We start from the raw sequence: 17,478 nt of genomic DNA, 5'->3' as shown, positions 1-17,478 counted from the left end.
CGCCAGCGTATTTAATAAACCAAATAATAAACCAAACAGTATTGCTGTTTGGATGAAAAACAAATAGAGTGAAGGCCGACTCACAAAAGATGAAAATGATCTCATTTTAATTTTGGTTGTTAGGTTCGGCTCTGTTTTTCCACGTTGCGATGTTGAAGGAAAATTGAGAATGTTTGTGAAACATGAGTCGGTGGTTGATCAAGTTTATTGTCATTTCTCCAACTTGACGGACTTTTATTGGAAGGGAGTCTCGGAGAAACAGCAGGAGAGGGTAGGAATAGATGTCAAGATGGGAAAGAAAAGACAAACAAAGGGACAGAGAGGGGCATTCCAACACATCAATTTATTTGACAGTAAAATGGTTATGCATACGCACGGAGACAGTAAAAATAATTATTGCCCTGTGCGCAGGAGTTAAAATAATCGCAATGTATTGTGGGACCAATAATGAGTATCAAAAGAGCATGTCTTTTAGCGCATGGCCATGATGGTTATAAACTTAGACCAATAATTATGTCTCCTTATACACTGTAATATCTAAAATAAAAAGGGAAGAGATGATATGTGAATCAATGAGGTCGGCCTTCATGTTAAAGTTCACTGTATAAAAAGGCTATAAAGATTTCACACTCCAGCTAGAATTCCATCAACACTATCTGATGCAAACTTTTGTAAAAAACATCTTGAAACGCAAATCTAACATGCCTAAGAGAATCCACTATCTACGAGTCTACATATGAAAAAGGGTCAATAAAAAAAGTAATAAAAACTGTACTTTTTCAGACGCCAGCTTTTCACTTGCCCGGTTTCTACGAATGTGAATTGCATTCCATGCGTTCATCGAATAAAAAGGCTAAAAACTTATAACTAACAGAATAAAGGCTTCTTTGAATGGATTGCTTTATGAAATGTCCAGGCCAAAAAATGACATTGTGCACTGATAAGGCAGCAGGCCAACGGCACAGTCACATCAATCCAACATACTGTTAAAGGGATGATCCGGGCTGACAATATTTGTATCTATAAGAGTAAAATTTACCGCTGAAAATTCTGTCAAATTCGGATCACAAATAACGACGTTATTGAATTTCAAAGCTTATCAATATTTTGTGAAAACAGTCATATGCACATCGTCATGAATATTCATCAGGTGGAAACCCAAACCATTTCCCTTTTCTTGTGTTATTGCATGAAATCATAACTTTTTATTATTTCATACATGTGTAAATGATGTGGCTCCATTGTGATGAAATAAGTTGCGGCAATATATAACTAATTCACTTAACTGCTTAATCAGTTGTGAATCCACTTGTTTTAGATCTTGGTAAAATATTTTGAAGAAACCTAATTTCGTATAATGAGATACAAAAGAACAAGTGGGGATATGACATGATCAGCATACCTAATGAATATTCATAAAGACATGCCTAGCACTGTTTCACCGGAATAATGCAAATATTTACAAAGTCAATAACTTTGTTCTTTGTTATCCGATTTTAATCAAATTTTCAGCATTTTGCTTTGTGAATTTTACTCTATTTATTGAGATATAGATATATCCAACCTGGACCATCCCTTTAAATGATCAAAGATATATTCGCTTATGCGAATGAAATAATATCGGTCGGTTTGGAGGTACCGTCATCAGACTGACTGGAACCATAGAATTGACCTTATTGTGATAGACGGTATTATGTCACAGACACACATTTTACGAAAGCTTCCATCGCGGTCAACTCCATCACCGGGTTCCGTTACACAAAGTTCAGCGATTAATCGTACGCTAGATTTTCACGATTGATTGTACATTGTAGTCTAAGCAATCAATCGTAGAAAAATGTTGTAAGATGATTGCTAAGCCTTGTGTTACGGGCTCTAGATACCTGCTATTACTGGCATGAACAGGTCAGTCACTCCAGACCTATCGACATGGCAGCAATTAATGAAAGAAAATGGATCTAAAACGTGATCTTTCGGTACATTCCAGTCAGGAAATTGCCTCAAATTAATCGAATAATTATCAAATTTAAACCTATTAGACGGATGATCCAAATTGCAGAGTTGTATCAATGATCTGGGCAAATATAAGGATATCGGACGGTGTTGTAATTTAGATCACCACACTGTAAAAACTGTGGTGTTAAATAAATTAGTGTTAAAACTGACACCAATTGGTGATAATAGAGGACCAGACCCTGAGGTCTTAAAATAACACCCTACAGATAGAACATAACACCAAAAAGTGCAAATGTAACAACCACAGGTGTTGTAATAACACCTATAGGTGTAAAACTAACACCACCAATTTAACACCGGTGTAAAATAACTGGTGTGGTCCTCTATGTACACCGGTTAACACCACAGTCTTTGCTGTGCATATTGTTATTAGGATGCTCTTCTTATAAACCTATTTGGATCTAAATTATATCATGTATATGATTACATACTACCCAAAGCAGACGTACAAAATCAACGTAAAATAAAAACAAATACATAGGCCTATCCTCTGCATGTTGAATCGTTGTTTCACCCAATGATTATCTAATTCTCAATGATTTTAGCTATTAAAGGGGAAGTTCACCCTGAAGAAAACTTTGTTGTAAAATAGCAGAAAAAATAGTAAAAAATATCGATGAAGGTTTGAAGAAAATCCGTTAAAGAGTAAGAAAGTTATTAGAGTTCAAAGTTTTGGATTTGTGACGTCATAAACGAGCAGCTGCCCCATGTGTTATGTAATATAAAATGCATGAATTTCAAATTTTGTATGGTTCTTGATGACTTAATTTTGTTTTCTTTTCATGATCGGGTGTGAAATGATTTGTCTATTGATATACTAAAGGTACAGTGAAAACCGTTTTCAATTTTCTGAGAAAATGACATTTCATTGATTTTTTACCATTCGCTATGTAGGAATGCTGCTCGCATATGACGTCACAAATCAAATAATTGAAATTCTAATAACTTTTTAATTATTTGATGAATTTTTCTCAAACCTTCGGCAATATTTTTTAGTATTTTTTTTTTGCTATTTTTACAATAAACTTTTGTCAAGGTGAATTTCCCCTTTAAGAATCATGAATATCGTTATTATATACGGGCAACCAGAACAAAAAAAAAAACAACAACACGAAATTACTCTGATATTTCTATGCCTACTTGTTATATATTTACGTTTACTTTTTATGTCATATTTGATTTCCTAATTGTTCTTTTTATGTTGCTGTGATTATTCTGTTTCAAGTTAAAAATTCGATAAGCGCGTTCAGGGTATAAATATATATATTTCATCTATAAAATGCATGATGATCTGAATTTTCTTGAGCTCTAAATATCCATGACTATGAAATGTTTTGAAGGCTTTGTATTAGATGGGGGCGGGGGGGGGTAGAGTATACACAAGTTGCAATTTGCTAGTGGAAGTATAGTTGAACAAAATGGGACATGCTCGCATTTAGACTGGTTATAGATCGTGACGTTTATCATGTTTATCGGTAGAATGGCTGGACCATCACTAGTGGCCCTACTCTTCTCGCAAAGCAAAATAAAGCAAACAAATAAGAGCCCCTCCTAAAACTTCTTTGGAGCAAAATCAGCAAATGATCCCCAGAAAATCCAATATTGTTGTTCTTTCATGACATCTTGCCTCGGTCCAAATGTAAATTGCCAAATCGCCTATTGCCAACTCGTCCATTCATTAAGTCAAATGCCATTACGTCCATCAACATTTCGTCAAGCAACCATTTGTTCCAATCATCACTTCGTCGAATCACCAGTTTGTCTATGACCATTTCGTCCCGTAACGCGTTGTTCTAATATCCATTTTATTTTCATTGATTTCGTCCAATTAACATTTAGTTCAATCAGACGAAATGGTATATGGATTAAATGGCTATTGGACCAACTGGTTATTGGACGAAATGGTGAGTGGACAAAAATGCAATTAAACCATGAGGGCCGTTAGTGGACAAACCGATGGTAGACCAAATGATAGTAAACGAGTTGGCAAGTGGACGAACTGGCATTCGACAAATTCGAAATAAGTCAACGAGTACATTATTCTTTTTTTTTTCTTTTTCCTTTTTTTACATTCGGTGCAGATCTAGATCACACTGGGATCACACTAGAGTTACATAATCATTACAATCCTCCTTTTGTACAGCTACAAAACACAATACATATTGCTACTTTCACACAAACGATGCCAACTCGAAACAGACCGATAGCTCATCAATTGATACTAACATGATCGCTTTGGCCGGTCTGGGACGAATTTCGTTGGTGTGATTTGGGCATGGGCCGTGTTTGCCTATGTGATACCCCCGTACGAATGTTGTGATGGTGAGATTCGTGGATTAAGAAATAAGTAGAGCACAACAATCTAGTTTTAATGCACGAATGTTGAGCCGAAGGTCCAAGCAATTATTTGAGTGACCATTGCTCATTATTGACCAAGTTGACCACATCCAAAATTCCGGAGTCAGGACGAATACATATTATGACCTAAGTGCGCACAAAAGCGATGCCTATAAATAGGGATAACTGGCGCAATAGCCGATAGCCCACATAATCGTTTTTTTTTTTAAACTAATATTCATCCCGTCTGGCTTTCTTTCATTCAGAATATAGACATAACGAAAAGAATGTCTAAAAACAAACGATTTTGATTGAATAAAAATGGTAAATGAGTCTTTTGTGCTAACCGCTTTTATATTATTTCCACGACACTAAATAAAAAAATGGAAAATGTTTCACATTTTGAGCTGTATGAAAAAAAGCAACTTTAAACATTTTCGGAAAAAGGGTTTTAGAAGAAGTTAAAAAAAAGTTTATAGTTTCAAACAAGCTGTTTGACAAAATTAAACAATAAAAAAGTTATTAAACAGAGCAATAAACAACGTGCTTCATATTTCAAACAGCGTTTCATAATGTGGTATCGCAGACATGTATTTTTCTCTCTTTTTTTTTATTTATTTCAACAACATATTCATGATATTGGTATTTACATTATTATGAATAGTGACGACTGACGAGACAAGCTTGGGAATGTATACGAAATGAAGGTGTGACTTTCTTTTATCATGGCCTCAACTTTTAATATGGTGTTAATGAAGTGTTTATTGCATGGGGGTATTAACCAGCAGGAGAATTTAAGAGTAAAATATTTCGTTGCACTTCGATAAAGTATTAAAAATTGAATAACGGCAATTTTAAGTATGCTGTTGTTTTTAAGAAACACATGAAACAGGTATATGGTCTAAACGTACTATATAATCGCGTAATAGGTCTGAATAAGACTTGCGAACGCAAAAGGCAAAAACACATTTCAAACCCACAATGAAATGAAGTCATTAATGCCGGCATTAATGATCGATATGATCTATTTTATAGGATCATGATTCGACATTAATAGAGAGATTTTATTTCAAAGTCAGAGGGGGTCTCATCAATAGAATGTATATTTTTTTATTTCGGTCAAAACTTCATAAATATTCTCAAACAATGTACAATCCGACCATCTACATGTAGCAAGTTTATGATGCGATGGGCGATATCATGAATTCAATAATAAAATTTATAATAATCAGCTTTTAGACAGCGTTCAATACATTGGAACGGCGTCCGATGCGTTTAACAGATAAGCCTATACCGTAATGCTAAACCGGTAAATACAAGACAATGCTGATCGAAAAACAACGTTAATAATCGTGACTTAAATTATATATAGTATAAAAACGTTGCGGATAACTTACCAATTAAGCGGAAAAAAGAGAGAAATATGTCTGCATTCGTGCGACGATTCTAAGTAGCCTTTAGTTTGTTGATCCAGCGGAGAACTGTATTTATCACTTACTAAAGAACAACAAAATGAAGTGTCATTAACAACTATCGCGATATTATGACTCTCAAATTTCCTGGTGCGGATATCGCCCGTATTAGTTTTCCCCTCATCCCTTCTCGCGTTAGAATGATACCTCGTTGAGCTAAGCCGTGTTATTTGTAGCTGCCGTTTGCTAATCATGGACACAGAGAGCGTTAACGTGGTTAACGAAAAAAAAATTACGAGCAGCCGCTTGCCAAGCCTATATCAGCCCCAGAGAGAGGGAGAGGGAAAGAGAGATGGGGGGGGGGGGTTATTTCACACTGGGGGCTATCGTTGGTTGCATCCCTCATCATGGAGTCATAATGATGACTGATTTAGATTAACTTTTAATGAAAACAAAAGAGCGAAGTTGTCATTACCATTGGCATGCTCTCAATAATAGAGGGCGGCAGATGAAATTACATATCTCGGACATGCGTTGCTTCTAAACTTCCAGTTTAATATATATAATTGATTGAAATAGATTCACAAGCTTACAACAACAACAAAAATAGTGAATTAAATTGGGAGTAGAGTAATGGCATCTTCGATGTTTGTTTTTATGATTAGATGAGTGCTTTAAGTAACACTTTATTTAATCACATAAATTATGTTTACAATTTCGAAAATAAACTTTTGACATAGTTTTGATTATATTGAATAAATCCAACCTGGGTGCGAGGGAGTCAGTGCCTCTTTAGTGCCAAGTAAGTGCGTCTTTTGGCCCCCACGAGATCTAGCTCAGAATTATTTCCGACTCTGAATTTGGTTTTCCCCTGACAACTATAAAGTTCATCAAGTTCACACGTCTGCAATGACAGTGCCAAATTTCAAATTGCTTACAGTGACAACGTGCAACGTGTAAGAAATGTGCGCATGTATTTATCATACCGTTGTCATGGTGATTATATTGATGATACAGTTGCCACCATTTGTTTTCTTCTTTAGTGGTTTTATTCTCATATTAGGCCTACTATCCCAATATTATATTGCTTTTAGCCCAAAGGTAAAACATAGCCTGAATAAGAATCATACTCAATTCTAGCAAGGTACACTAATTATTGCAATATTCCCAAACATCGTTGGATAATTCTTCATGTAACCATGAAATTGGATTGTTTTAGTCCTTCGCTAGAATTAGTGAGTGGAGGAGATGGGTAAGAATTATTCAACACCATTAAGGCTTTTTGTTTCTATGACAAGCTAACTTGCTTAATATTGACACGCACAACACTGGCGTACAGATAATTTCACGACCAAGAAAAAGGGAGAAAGGGAACAATAATCAAAGAGAAAAGGTGAAATATTATGTCATAATCTATTTGAAAAACAAAATAGATTTAGAACGTTTGGCCCCAGACGTCATGTTTGGCCCCCTATTTTTTTCATTTATTTATTTATTTTATTATTATTATTATTATTTTTTGTTTTTTTTGGGGGGGGGGCTCATCAAATATTTTAGTTTTGACGTTGATGTTTATCATCTAATTTTTAAGAGTGGTCATTGTGATGCTAGAGTGTCTCGATGCATTCCCCTCCAGTTGTCGCTATTGGAACCTTGTTTTAAGAATATCATTTGTGAAGATTATTCGGAAAGACTGCAAAACTATAACATAAAATAATTTTCAAATAATTTAAGGATAGTAATTCCGATGAAAACAAAAATGAACAAAAACATTATATTTCTTGCATGAATTTTAACGTGTTCCAAAAATTGTGTTTCTTAAAACGAAACAACAAATAATATTCACAATTTAATAGTGTTGGTTTAGCCTTTAATTCATTTTCAGAGCTTATCAGACGATATAGGAAATCAATAACTTGACGTCGATAATTTTGAACGAGTCTAAAGTGCCCTAATTTTCCCTTCCTTTTTCTCGTTTCATGCAACGCACACACCCACTTGTGATCATTAGGAGCTATTTGAACAGTCGGAAGTAATTATTTTGTAAGCCTCCAGTCATAATTCAAAAGGGTCTGTTTCGGGGAACCTCAATGTCATTGCCATTTTGCCCCGTCTTTTCATAACTTACAGAAACATTACCAGTGGGGTTACCATGACTCCATTACGTTACAATGATTAAGATCATTATTCCCGATGTTGATTGTTGTTATTACAAGCATTAACCTCACGAAATTAAGGTTCCAATAATCAATTAAACAATTGAAATAACAACATTGATATTACACACATACTAGTATGTGTGTGATTAGTGTTAACTGTTAACACAAATCAATTAATCACCATCATAATTATCGTCATCAACACCACCATCACCAACACCACCGCCTTCACCACCACCACCATCATCATCATCATCATCATCACCATCATCACCACATCATCAACATCATCATAACCACTACCATCACCACCATCATCACCACTATCACCACCATCATCTTAGTAATCATCATCATTGTCATCTTCATCACTATCACCATCTTAATCATCATCATCATCGTCCTCGTCCTTAATCATTATGATTATGATCATCACCACCATCGTCATCATACAGTGTGTTACCTGAGAAAGTATGATAATCCATTGATTGGAAAGGGGGGGGGGAACGAAACAATAAATGCTGCCCTCTTTTATTAAAGAAAAAAATAATGTAAAAAATAAAATGGGTAGCTAGGCCCCAACACGCACCAGCGAATAGCCTACTCTATTCCAGAATCCAAAGATCGGCCTTATCTACCTCGGCCTCGTCGCCGTCACACCAACCTAAAACGATTCGCAAAACTGAGCGGGGGTATACATGTATCATTGGAAATAACGCATTATCTCTGCTCGGTTAGGATGCCGATTCGCTGGTGTGACGGGGACGTTACCTTGGGAATAACCTTGAGGCACCAGCGTCTAATTGGTGGAAACCCGATTTGAAGGTCAACGGATGGGCGAGGCCAAAGACGAGGTGCTGTTCCTAATTCCTCCGCGCCTCTTGCGATTTCTCGATAAACATTTTCCCGCTTAGTGTTTGTTCCTTGTTTGCAAAACGTTTTGTGAGGGGAGGAAACGTTTCTCCCCACGCGGAATATTTTGTACATATTGAGCCAAATATGAATTGCGATTCGAGAATAAGGATAAGTGTGTGTTTAAAGGGGAATTTCAAGGCCACTGGTAAAGGCAAGGAAACCTTGAAAGGAATCAAAACTCAATCGTGTGTTTATAAGCGCTTTCACCTTGACCACCATTGTATTTATTGTCTTTATTATCACAACACTACTGGTACTACCATGTGCGGGTCCTGGGAGCGAGGTTGCCCCAGCCCCCTTTTGGAGGTACAAGGAAAAGAAATACAAAAAAAAGGGAAAGAAAAACGGAAAGAAGACGCGAAAAAGGGACGAAGAATTAGAGGAAGAAGGAGAACAAGAACAACAAAGAAGACTTTCGACAGAATAATCATCAACTTTCATTTATTTCAATTCAAAATTTTTAAAGAGGGCAGCATTCTGGTTTGTATTTAAGAATGATTGATTTATGTAGGGAAGAAAAAATATATTCAAACCAATATACCGTCCTCTGCGAGCATGTTAATCCCAACAGCTTGCCTGAAAATTCACAGGCAACTGGCAAGTCGGGGTCACAAAACTTATGCCCAGCAGCTGAGACATTTTATTGAAAAATTCCAGCATGTCATATGGTCGATCGCAAATGTAGTTAATCGAATGTAATGGATAATCAAAACAGACACCCTTATACAAGCCACTCTCTTTTTACATTTTTCTAAGAAGATACAATTGGTTTTCCTCCATAATTCATATTACTCTTCTCCTTTCAGATAAGACAGATCCCGAGCAAAAGTGTAATAGACAACATTAATCTTAACACACACACACACCCCACACACACCCACTCACACACACGCACAGACCACCACTATGATGACAAATGTACAAAGTACCGAAGTGATGACGTCACTTGTGGTGTCCCTCAAGGCTCCATCTTAGGCCCACTATTATTTTTTATATATGTAAAGACATTGTTAATACATCATCCATTTTATCTTTTGTATTATTCGGTGACGACACATGCATGGCGTCAAATCTTTGGGCCTCATGGACCGGTTCCCTCTAGAATTTGGCTGTGGATGTATTTTTATCATGCTGAACCGAAATATGGTTTCAAAAATGAAAAACAAAAGAAAAAAATATGACGTCACACTTCGGTAGTCTACATGTATGCACTGGTATCACTCGAGTTTCGAACCTATGGGCATGGATCCTACTACAAATGGACTGAGACCGAAGGAAGGCGGGCGACAATGGCATTTTGCCCTCGAATATATTATTTTGCATCATATTCCCGAAGTTAACGTATTTACTTTCATCCAGAGTGCTGACCATGCTGACTATCCACCGACAACCTCCGCTGCTAATTATGGTCCTCTGAACGTGTTTTGGAAATCAAATGAGCAAAATGTACTCTGAAATTCTTTTGATCGAACCCGAGTTCTTTATTCAGAGAGTCCAATATTCACAACATACTCCTACGTGTAAAAAAGTAAAAATATGATTTATTAGGTATATTTTGGATACTTTTCAATGCATCATAGTTCTGGGGGGTGTTTCACAAAGATTTTAGTATGACTTGGGTCGCACTTAAATGTCGACGCGTACATGATATGCAACGCGCAATCTTATTGATCAATACGCAGTAGTGCGCGTCCTCTTGGCATGATCTGACCAATGCTGTCATGCCTTTTATACTGCGCGCAACTAGACATTTAAGTGCGACTCCAAGTCATACTTAAATCTTTGTGAAACACGTACCCCCCCAGGAGTATTTTTTTCTTCAAATTTATTATATAGATTTCGGCTTCATGGGTATAGGACAATATTGGAACATTGTTAAATCTGCCTCATGCCTGTGTTCAATCTATTTTATTGACCCAATGATTGTCTTCATAAATGTGTCTAATGATGTCCGCTATACAGATAATAATTTCTTTTTGAAGAATTGCCTCAAATATGGGCAAGAGTCACCTTTTCCTATCGTAAGATGCTTCTATTGTTTAGATGGGTGGAACTTCTGAAACTGCGATATGTGTTTGTTTGGGTTCTTTTTTTTGGGGGGGGGGCATCGAATTTATTTACATTATGCAAGTAACACTCGATGGGTCACACAAATAAATTTAGGTATCCCTCAGAACAATGTGATTTCCCGATACTGATGGAATCCATACTTTAACATAGGTCGTTGCTCTTTCTAACAATCCTATAAAACAAACCTGCATTCAAGAAGATACAAAATGGAATGAAGATTGGTGTGATTAAAGGTCAAGTCCACCCAAGAAAATTTTTGATTTTAATAAATAGAGGAAAATTTAACAAGTATATATAATGCTTAACATTTCATCAAAATCGGATGCAAAGTAAAAAAGTTGTGACATTAGGTTTCGCTTATTTATCTCAAAACAGTTATACAAGTATGCACAACTCAGTGATATGCAAATGAGAGAGTCGGTGATGTCCATCACTCACTATTTTTTTTGTTATATATTGTTTGAATTATAAAATATTTGAAATTTTACAGAATTAACAATAATGTAGAACTTGACTGAACCACATAATGTTGAACAATGATTACACATGTTCAGGGAGGAATAAAACTCGATTTCACATGACAAGGGGGAGAAAATCAAAATATTTCATATGGTAGAATACAATAGAAATAATGAGTGGGTGACGTCATCAGTCCCCTCATTTGCATACCAACCAGGATGTGCATATATTTTACTGTTTTGTGAAATTAAGCAAAACTTTAAAAGGCCGTAACTTTCTTATTTGACATCCGATTTTGACGAAATTTTCAGTTTTATGTTTGTTAGATTTTTCTCTTTTTATTCAAATCCACTCTTTGTTTGGGTGGACTTGTCCTTTAAATAGGAAATAAAAGCTGTTCATGCTCAGTCCATTTGTAGTTCGGTCCATGCTATGAGGGAGGTAGGTTTGAGAGAGAGAGAGAGGGGTTAACAGAGAGAAAGACAGACAGCAATACATAATAATAATAATAATAACGTTTTATTTACCCAGGGTAGCCAATTCAGTTAGGAAACTGCTCTACCAGCGGGCCCTGCATAACATAACATGTTATTACTACCCTTCTCCAATCTAAATGCTGAGTGCCTAGCAAGAAGGCAGAAGGTCCCATTTTTATAAGGCCGGTATGACTCGGCCGAGGATCGAACCCACGACCTCCCGTTCATGAGGCGGACGCTCTACCGCTGAGCCACCATACATCGAGACAGAACGGATGATAAAACAAAAACATAACAAAAGGAGGCACTATGTTTAAGAGAGACGTGTCGAAAATAAATTTTATTTTCTCTTTTTGGATCCATACTTAAAAATGTTTCTTTAAAAATAACTACAGTCAAAGATGAACATTATATAAAGTGACGATTTACGGTGTCACAAAAGCTCGAACGGCTTGTTGTTGTATGAATGATAGTAGCAGTTTTATCATTATAGCCACTGTACGAATCATTACATTTTCTTTTTTTTCGTAGAAATCCGCGACATCATTTTCTTGACAGTATTTTCTACAGAACATAGAACAAAATAAATGAATATAAATTATATTTCACAACTTATTGGCAACCTGGGAGTTCTTCTCGGTGGAGATTTTTACATCTGTGTATACAGATCGAAATAGGCTATTAGAAAATACAATACATACAAAGAAAAGGCAAGTTAGGACGGTATAGTTATTTACAACATCGCTCATTAGTTCTAAAAGTATCAAAATATAAATACAATTTATTTTATTTGCTTAGACAAATTATTTACATTCGAATGTTCAAGATGCCATTTTGAAAGAGAGAAAATATGGAAATAGAAAACGAGGTCATAGTTGATTGACATGGATAAGTATGAAATTCTAGACTGCACATTTTCACTTTAGCAGCTGTACACACTACATCGCAGTATTTCAAGTTACATACATAATGAATATATATATATATATATAATGAATTTTCATTTACGCACAAACCGCTGTTTATAGTCAGCGAATGTTCGGTGTTTTGAACACTAGTTTGCCTGAAACCATGTCATATCAAGGTCTTTAGGACGCCATCCAATCGGTCTCATCTACCATCATGATCATGCTACAATTTCTAAAATGTGCCTTCAGTTGCTCATCTACATCCATAGAGCGTTTAATACCGTACTTTCTTCATTATTGCGATTTCTCACCAGTCATGCAAGTGGTTACGCCACAAGATGGCGTTTTGTCAGCGACACGCGGCGACACGATACAAAAAAAAAATAACTCCACTAATACCAGGAATGACGCTTTCATTGACAGAATAAACGCTGTCTAGGAACAATTTTGGCTAAGGTTGCCGCTAGGATTGTGGTTTGTAAAGAATGTTATCGACCATGACCGTGTTGTCAGGTTCTTCTGTCACCGGTTGCTCCTCTACGTTGTCCGATGAAACATAGAGTTCATTCTTCACCATAGTTTCGTGGAAGCATGGGAGTGACCCCCGTAACCTCATGCTCATACTGAGGGTACCCACCCCACTGTCTCTGGCATCAACTTCCGCGTACGCATAGTCTGCTGAGCTATACACGTGGTCCTTGTCCATTGCGAAAGACAACTCACTAATCGGTTCCGGTTCATATATGTGCTCTTCTTCTTTTATCCTCGCGTCAAGGGACGTTCTCCGAGGCAACGCGGGTTGTTCTCTGTTATCAAGAAGCTGCGACTCCCGCAGGAGTTGGAACTCATCTTCCGTGATCTCGTAGATGTTGTGTTCAGGATTCCCCTGCGGGTTGTACAATTCGTTGACCACCATGGTGGTAGTCGCTGTAGGACTACAGCAATCGCCACTATCCTTGAGCGTCAGACGTCCGTTGGACACCTTCTCGATTGGGGAGTGTAGAAGCGCTGTGTCCTCCACCAGAAGATCATGCTGGAATTCATGGTAGCTAGCGTACTCGTGCTCGGAGGTTCCGCCTGGAGTTACGGCACGGTGCATGGGAGTGGAGTGAAGGCTAGCCCCTCCTTGGCTAGTTGTTTCGTACATGTGTGGCTCGGCGTTTAGCTCTCCCTTGTGAAGGTAGGTGGGAGTCCAGGAAGATCGGATGTGAAGAGGGCTCCAGGAAGTCCGAACATGGAGTGGTTTTCGTTCATACTTCGGCCTCCTGAAGGGAAAAAACATAAACCTTGTTGAACAATAATTTGAAATAAATCAATTTCATTGACATAAATGAAAATAATGACATTATCTTTATCATTGAACCTCGCTTTATCGGTTCGATATAATACTGACACGTCTTTTCTATTCTTCACAGCCATTTACTCATTACCACAAAAACCATAAACACATCTACCAGTCTAATCCTATTTTGTAGACCTTTTTTTGTAAAATAAATCTAGCATTCTTGATCATTGGACCTTGTTCATTAAATATTCAAACATTTCACATTAACGGGAAAGGAGTCTAAATTGTACAGAGTTGAATCCTATTTAACATGATGGACAATAAAGTTTAGTTTCTGCGACGTCTCAGAAATGTTTCTGACGCGGTCTCGCAGTGACTACGTGGATAAATTGCAGCAACATCCCCGCTGGTGGGCAAAGTGCTTTTCACCTTGTCTGAATAAGGCCCAGAGAGGTCTCCTTAGTATGGCCGAAAAAAAATTTATGTTGGAGACGTCCCTCTTACTGTAGTTACTGAGACAACGCAGAGATATCCCAAATTTGTCTCATCTGTCTTTCTGTGCTCCGTCTTACAGAGTTATGATTGATCCAATCAATCACAACTATGGAAAGCCAGCAACGTCAACATCTAAAAATACATGTTTGGTCATGGAACTATCAGCTCCATGGTTTGTCAAAAATATTTTGACGTATTTTGATATGTTTGTTCAAAAATTCATAGTTTTCTTGAAAATTCAATGCGCTTCTCTTTTTTTTCATGGGACATTCGGCAAATTTCCTGAAGAAAAATTATGACGTTGGTGGATTTTCATATACTTTAGGTCGATCGGATCAATCGTATAACTCTTTGTAAGACGGGGCCCTGGTCTCCTGCAGGTCTCTGCGATGTCGCCAGTACGTTTCGCAGACCCCCCAGAGACATCGCTACGTCTGGAAATTGTCTCCAAAAAGTCTCAAGACACTCGAGTGTGGCCGATTTTCTTCTGACTCCTTGGAAACTCCATAATTTCATGAGCTTTCTCGGAGACGTCGCGAAATTTATCTGCAACTAAACAAATGAAGGCCTCGTAACACAATTAAGCTCAGCGATTGATCATAGAACTGAGTTCTACGACTGATTGCATTTATTATTGTGTGTGATCAATCGTAAACATCAGCCCCAAGATCAATTGCTAAGTTTTCTGTAACCGGGGCCCCAGGAGAACTACGTGCAAGCCCAGTGAGGTAGCCTCTTGAGTCAAATTTCAATTTTAAAATAATTTTCGCAAGACTCTGTGCACTTCCTTGTGCTATATCCCTGACCTGGGATAATGTTCCAGTCGCGCGAAAAATCGTGCAGTTGGCTAACGCCCACCCAGGACGTCAATCCGGACTTTTCGCATTTATTACGGAGACACTCTCTACAACGATTCAATTCCTTTGAAAATGCACGTCAAATCACAATGGAGAGCTAGGAGGCTTTTGCCGAAAGTTGGTCGCCCGGGAGAGCATCGGGATCTCTTGATTCAGGACAGCTAAACATTTGTAATTGTTCACCAACTTTTGACACGAGCCTCTCAGCTCTCCTTTGTGATATTAATTAATTTTATGATATTTCAGAGGAATCGATGCGTTGTCGAGAGTTTATCCGTATAAATGCGAAAACTCCCTATTATGAACTTGAAGGTTATTTCTTACCTTTGTCTGCAGTAGATGAACAATAAGGTCATCACGATGGCAACAAGGATAATTCCACTGATAATCCCAATAACGATGCCTGTCATGTAAGAAATATGAAAAAGGGGAAAGGTATATTTGGACCGTACAGCCTCTTTGCACCTACTCAAAATATGCCTTTATAATGATGAGAAACTTCATTCGACAGGACGTTCCGCAGTGATGTATATTAGCACCTTGCTTGTTCAAAGAACTGCTCATTTGATTCACACATTTTTGAATATCAGTTTTGAAACAAAAACATCTTGAATCACGTATATAATTTCAATATGTATGATCACCGTAATGGATGAGAAATACTAATTTCCAATTCTAGATATGAAATAATATTACTCAAGGCAATTTTTTAAAAAAATAATCAGAAATACAGTACGACCGGCTCTGACTTTCTGTAAAATCAGCTGCACGCTTTAATATTTTGATTGCGGCAATTTTTCAAACTATGGATGCAAACATCAAAGACAAATTACAAAATCGACTGAATACCTACCCCACCCCACTCCCGCCAATCCAGAAAGAGGCAGGCAAACATTTTTTTATAGCGTTAAATGGCTATTCGTTCATGGAATACATATAATAAAAATCAAATAAACAAATGCCCCCGGGGGGAGAGAGAATAAGACAGTTAGACTTATATAACAACTTTACCTGGATTACTTCTTGACCTTGGGGATAGCGGCACGAGGGTGGTTTCTGGAGAAAAAAAATGCATACATTATTCAAATTAGAAGTATTAGTTTTTCGGGGGGGGGGGATAACATTCCCTTCAATAACAACACACCCATTATGATTTTATATCTACTGCAAGGTAAAAAAAACCCTGAAATCAAAGCAGAAGCTATTTTTAATACCAAAGAAAGTGGGTATCGAAATTGAAATACATTACTGAAATAGGTGCTCCGACACTCGATTTCTAAATAGTTTTGTCATGTGTCGTAGATGGCGCAATACATGAATTACGCCTAGAGCACATTCATCATAGTAATGTTATCTATGTTTCATGAACATGATGAAGCTTGAAAAAACGACTTTCCGCAAGACTGGTAACCCTTTCTTGTGAGTTATATCAACGCAAATACAAGGTATATCATTAACACGAGAAGGGACCACCAGTCGAGCGTTACGTCAAGCGTAACGTACAAACAGCTTTACAAAACGGCCCCAGGTTGTCAATCCGCTTCGATTTGAGCACAATAACACCTCAGTCACATTTTATGTAATAGCTACATATGGGTGGTTTGAATAAAAATAAATAAAACGGCTGTTTTTGACTCGCCATACGGCCGCCGTAGAGCAAATGTGACTGAGGTATAAATGGTGCCCGTGATTTCTCCAGCATGCATAAGACAAAAGACTTTTCTCGGAGATGAGCTAGTACAATATAAAATAAAGCTTGTATTCATAAAAAAAATAAGAATTCGACTTACATTTTCAAAATATTTTAATGAAAAGTTAGAATTTATATAATCATGAACAATTGATATGATATATTTATGTTTGTGATCGAATGCAAATCCAGAATTACTATGAAATGGAGCGAGGAATTAAACATGTTAAGAAAGGAGAGAATAGGCATAAACGACAATCTCTAGAAGATTGGCCAACATCACAGAGATGTTGGTTAATGTTGGTAATATCACAATAGACAAAAACAAGATTCCATGGTACGAATGTACCAGAAATTTATTTGATGGGCGACCGTTATTTTCATTCAAGTTGGACACAC

At 37.1% G+C, this 17,478-nt stretch overlaps 2 protein-coding genes across 2 annotated transcripts in view; both read right to left on the bottom strand.

The window, feature by feature from the left end:
• The window catches only part of LOC121430805 (probable thiopurine S-methyltransferase), a 31,636-nt gene extending 25,516 nt beyond the window's left edge, over positions 1–6,120 (bottom strand). Inside the window, exon 1 of the mRNA XM_041628213.1 lies at positions 5,751–6,120. The gene's annotated coding sequence lies outside the window, so the exon portion shown is untranslated. The remainder of the gene's footprint in view (positions 1–5,750) is intronic.
• Positions 6,121–13,051: 6,931 nt separating this feature from the next.
• LOC121430731 overlaps positions 13,052–17,478 on the bottom strand; it is a 51,076-nt gene continuing 46,649 nt past the window's right edge. The window contains exons 8-10 of the mRNA XM_041628105.1: positions 16,401–16,445; positions 15,714–15,792; positions 13,052–14,017 (exon numbers count right to left, since the gene is read on the bottom strand). Coding sequence (XP_041484039.1) covers positions 13,216–14,017; positions 15,714–15,792; positions 16,401–16,445 — 926 coding nt within the window. The 3' untranslated portion in view covers positions 13,052–13,215. The remainder of the gene's footprint in view (positions 14,018–15,713; positions 15,793–16,400; positions 16,446–17,478) is intronic.

This window comes from Lytechinus variegatus, chromosome 17, assembly GCF_018143015.1.
Source record: "Lytechinus variegatus isolate NC3 chromosome 17, Lvar_3.0, whole genome shotgun sequence".
Lineage (NCBI taxonomy): Eukaryota > Metazoa > Echinodermata > Echinoidea > Temnopleuroida > Toxopneustidae > Lytechinus > Lytechinus variegatus.
This window is presented reverse-complemented; position numbering and strand designations above follow the sequence as displayed.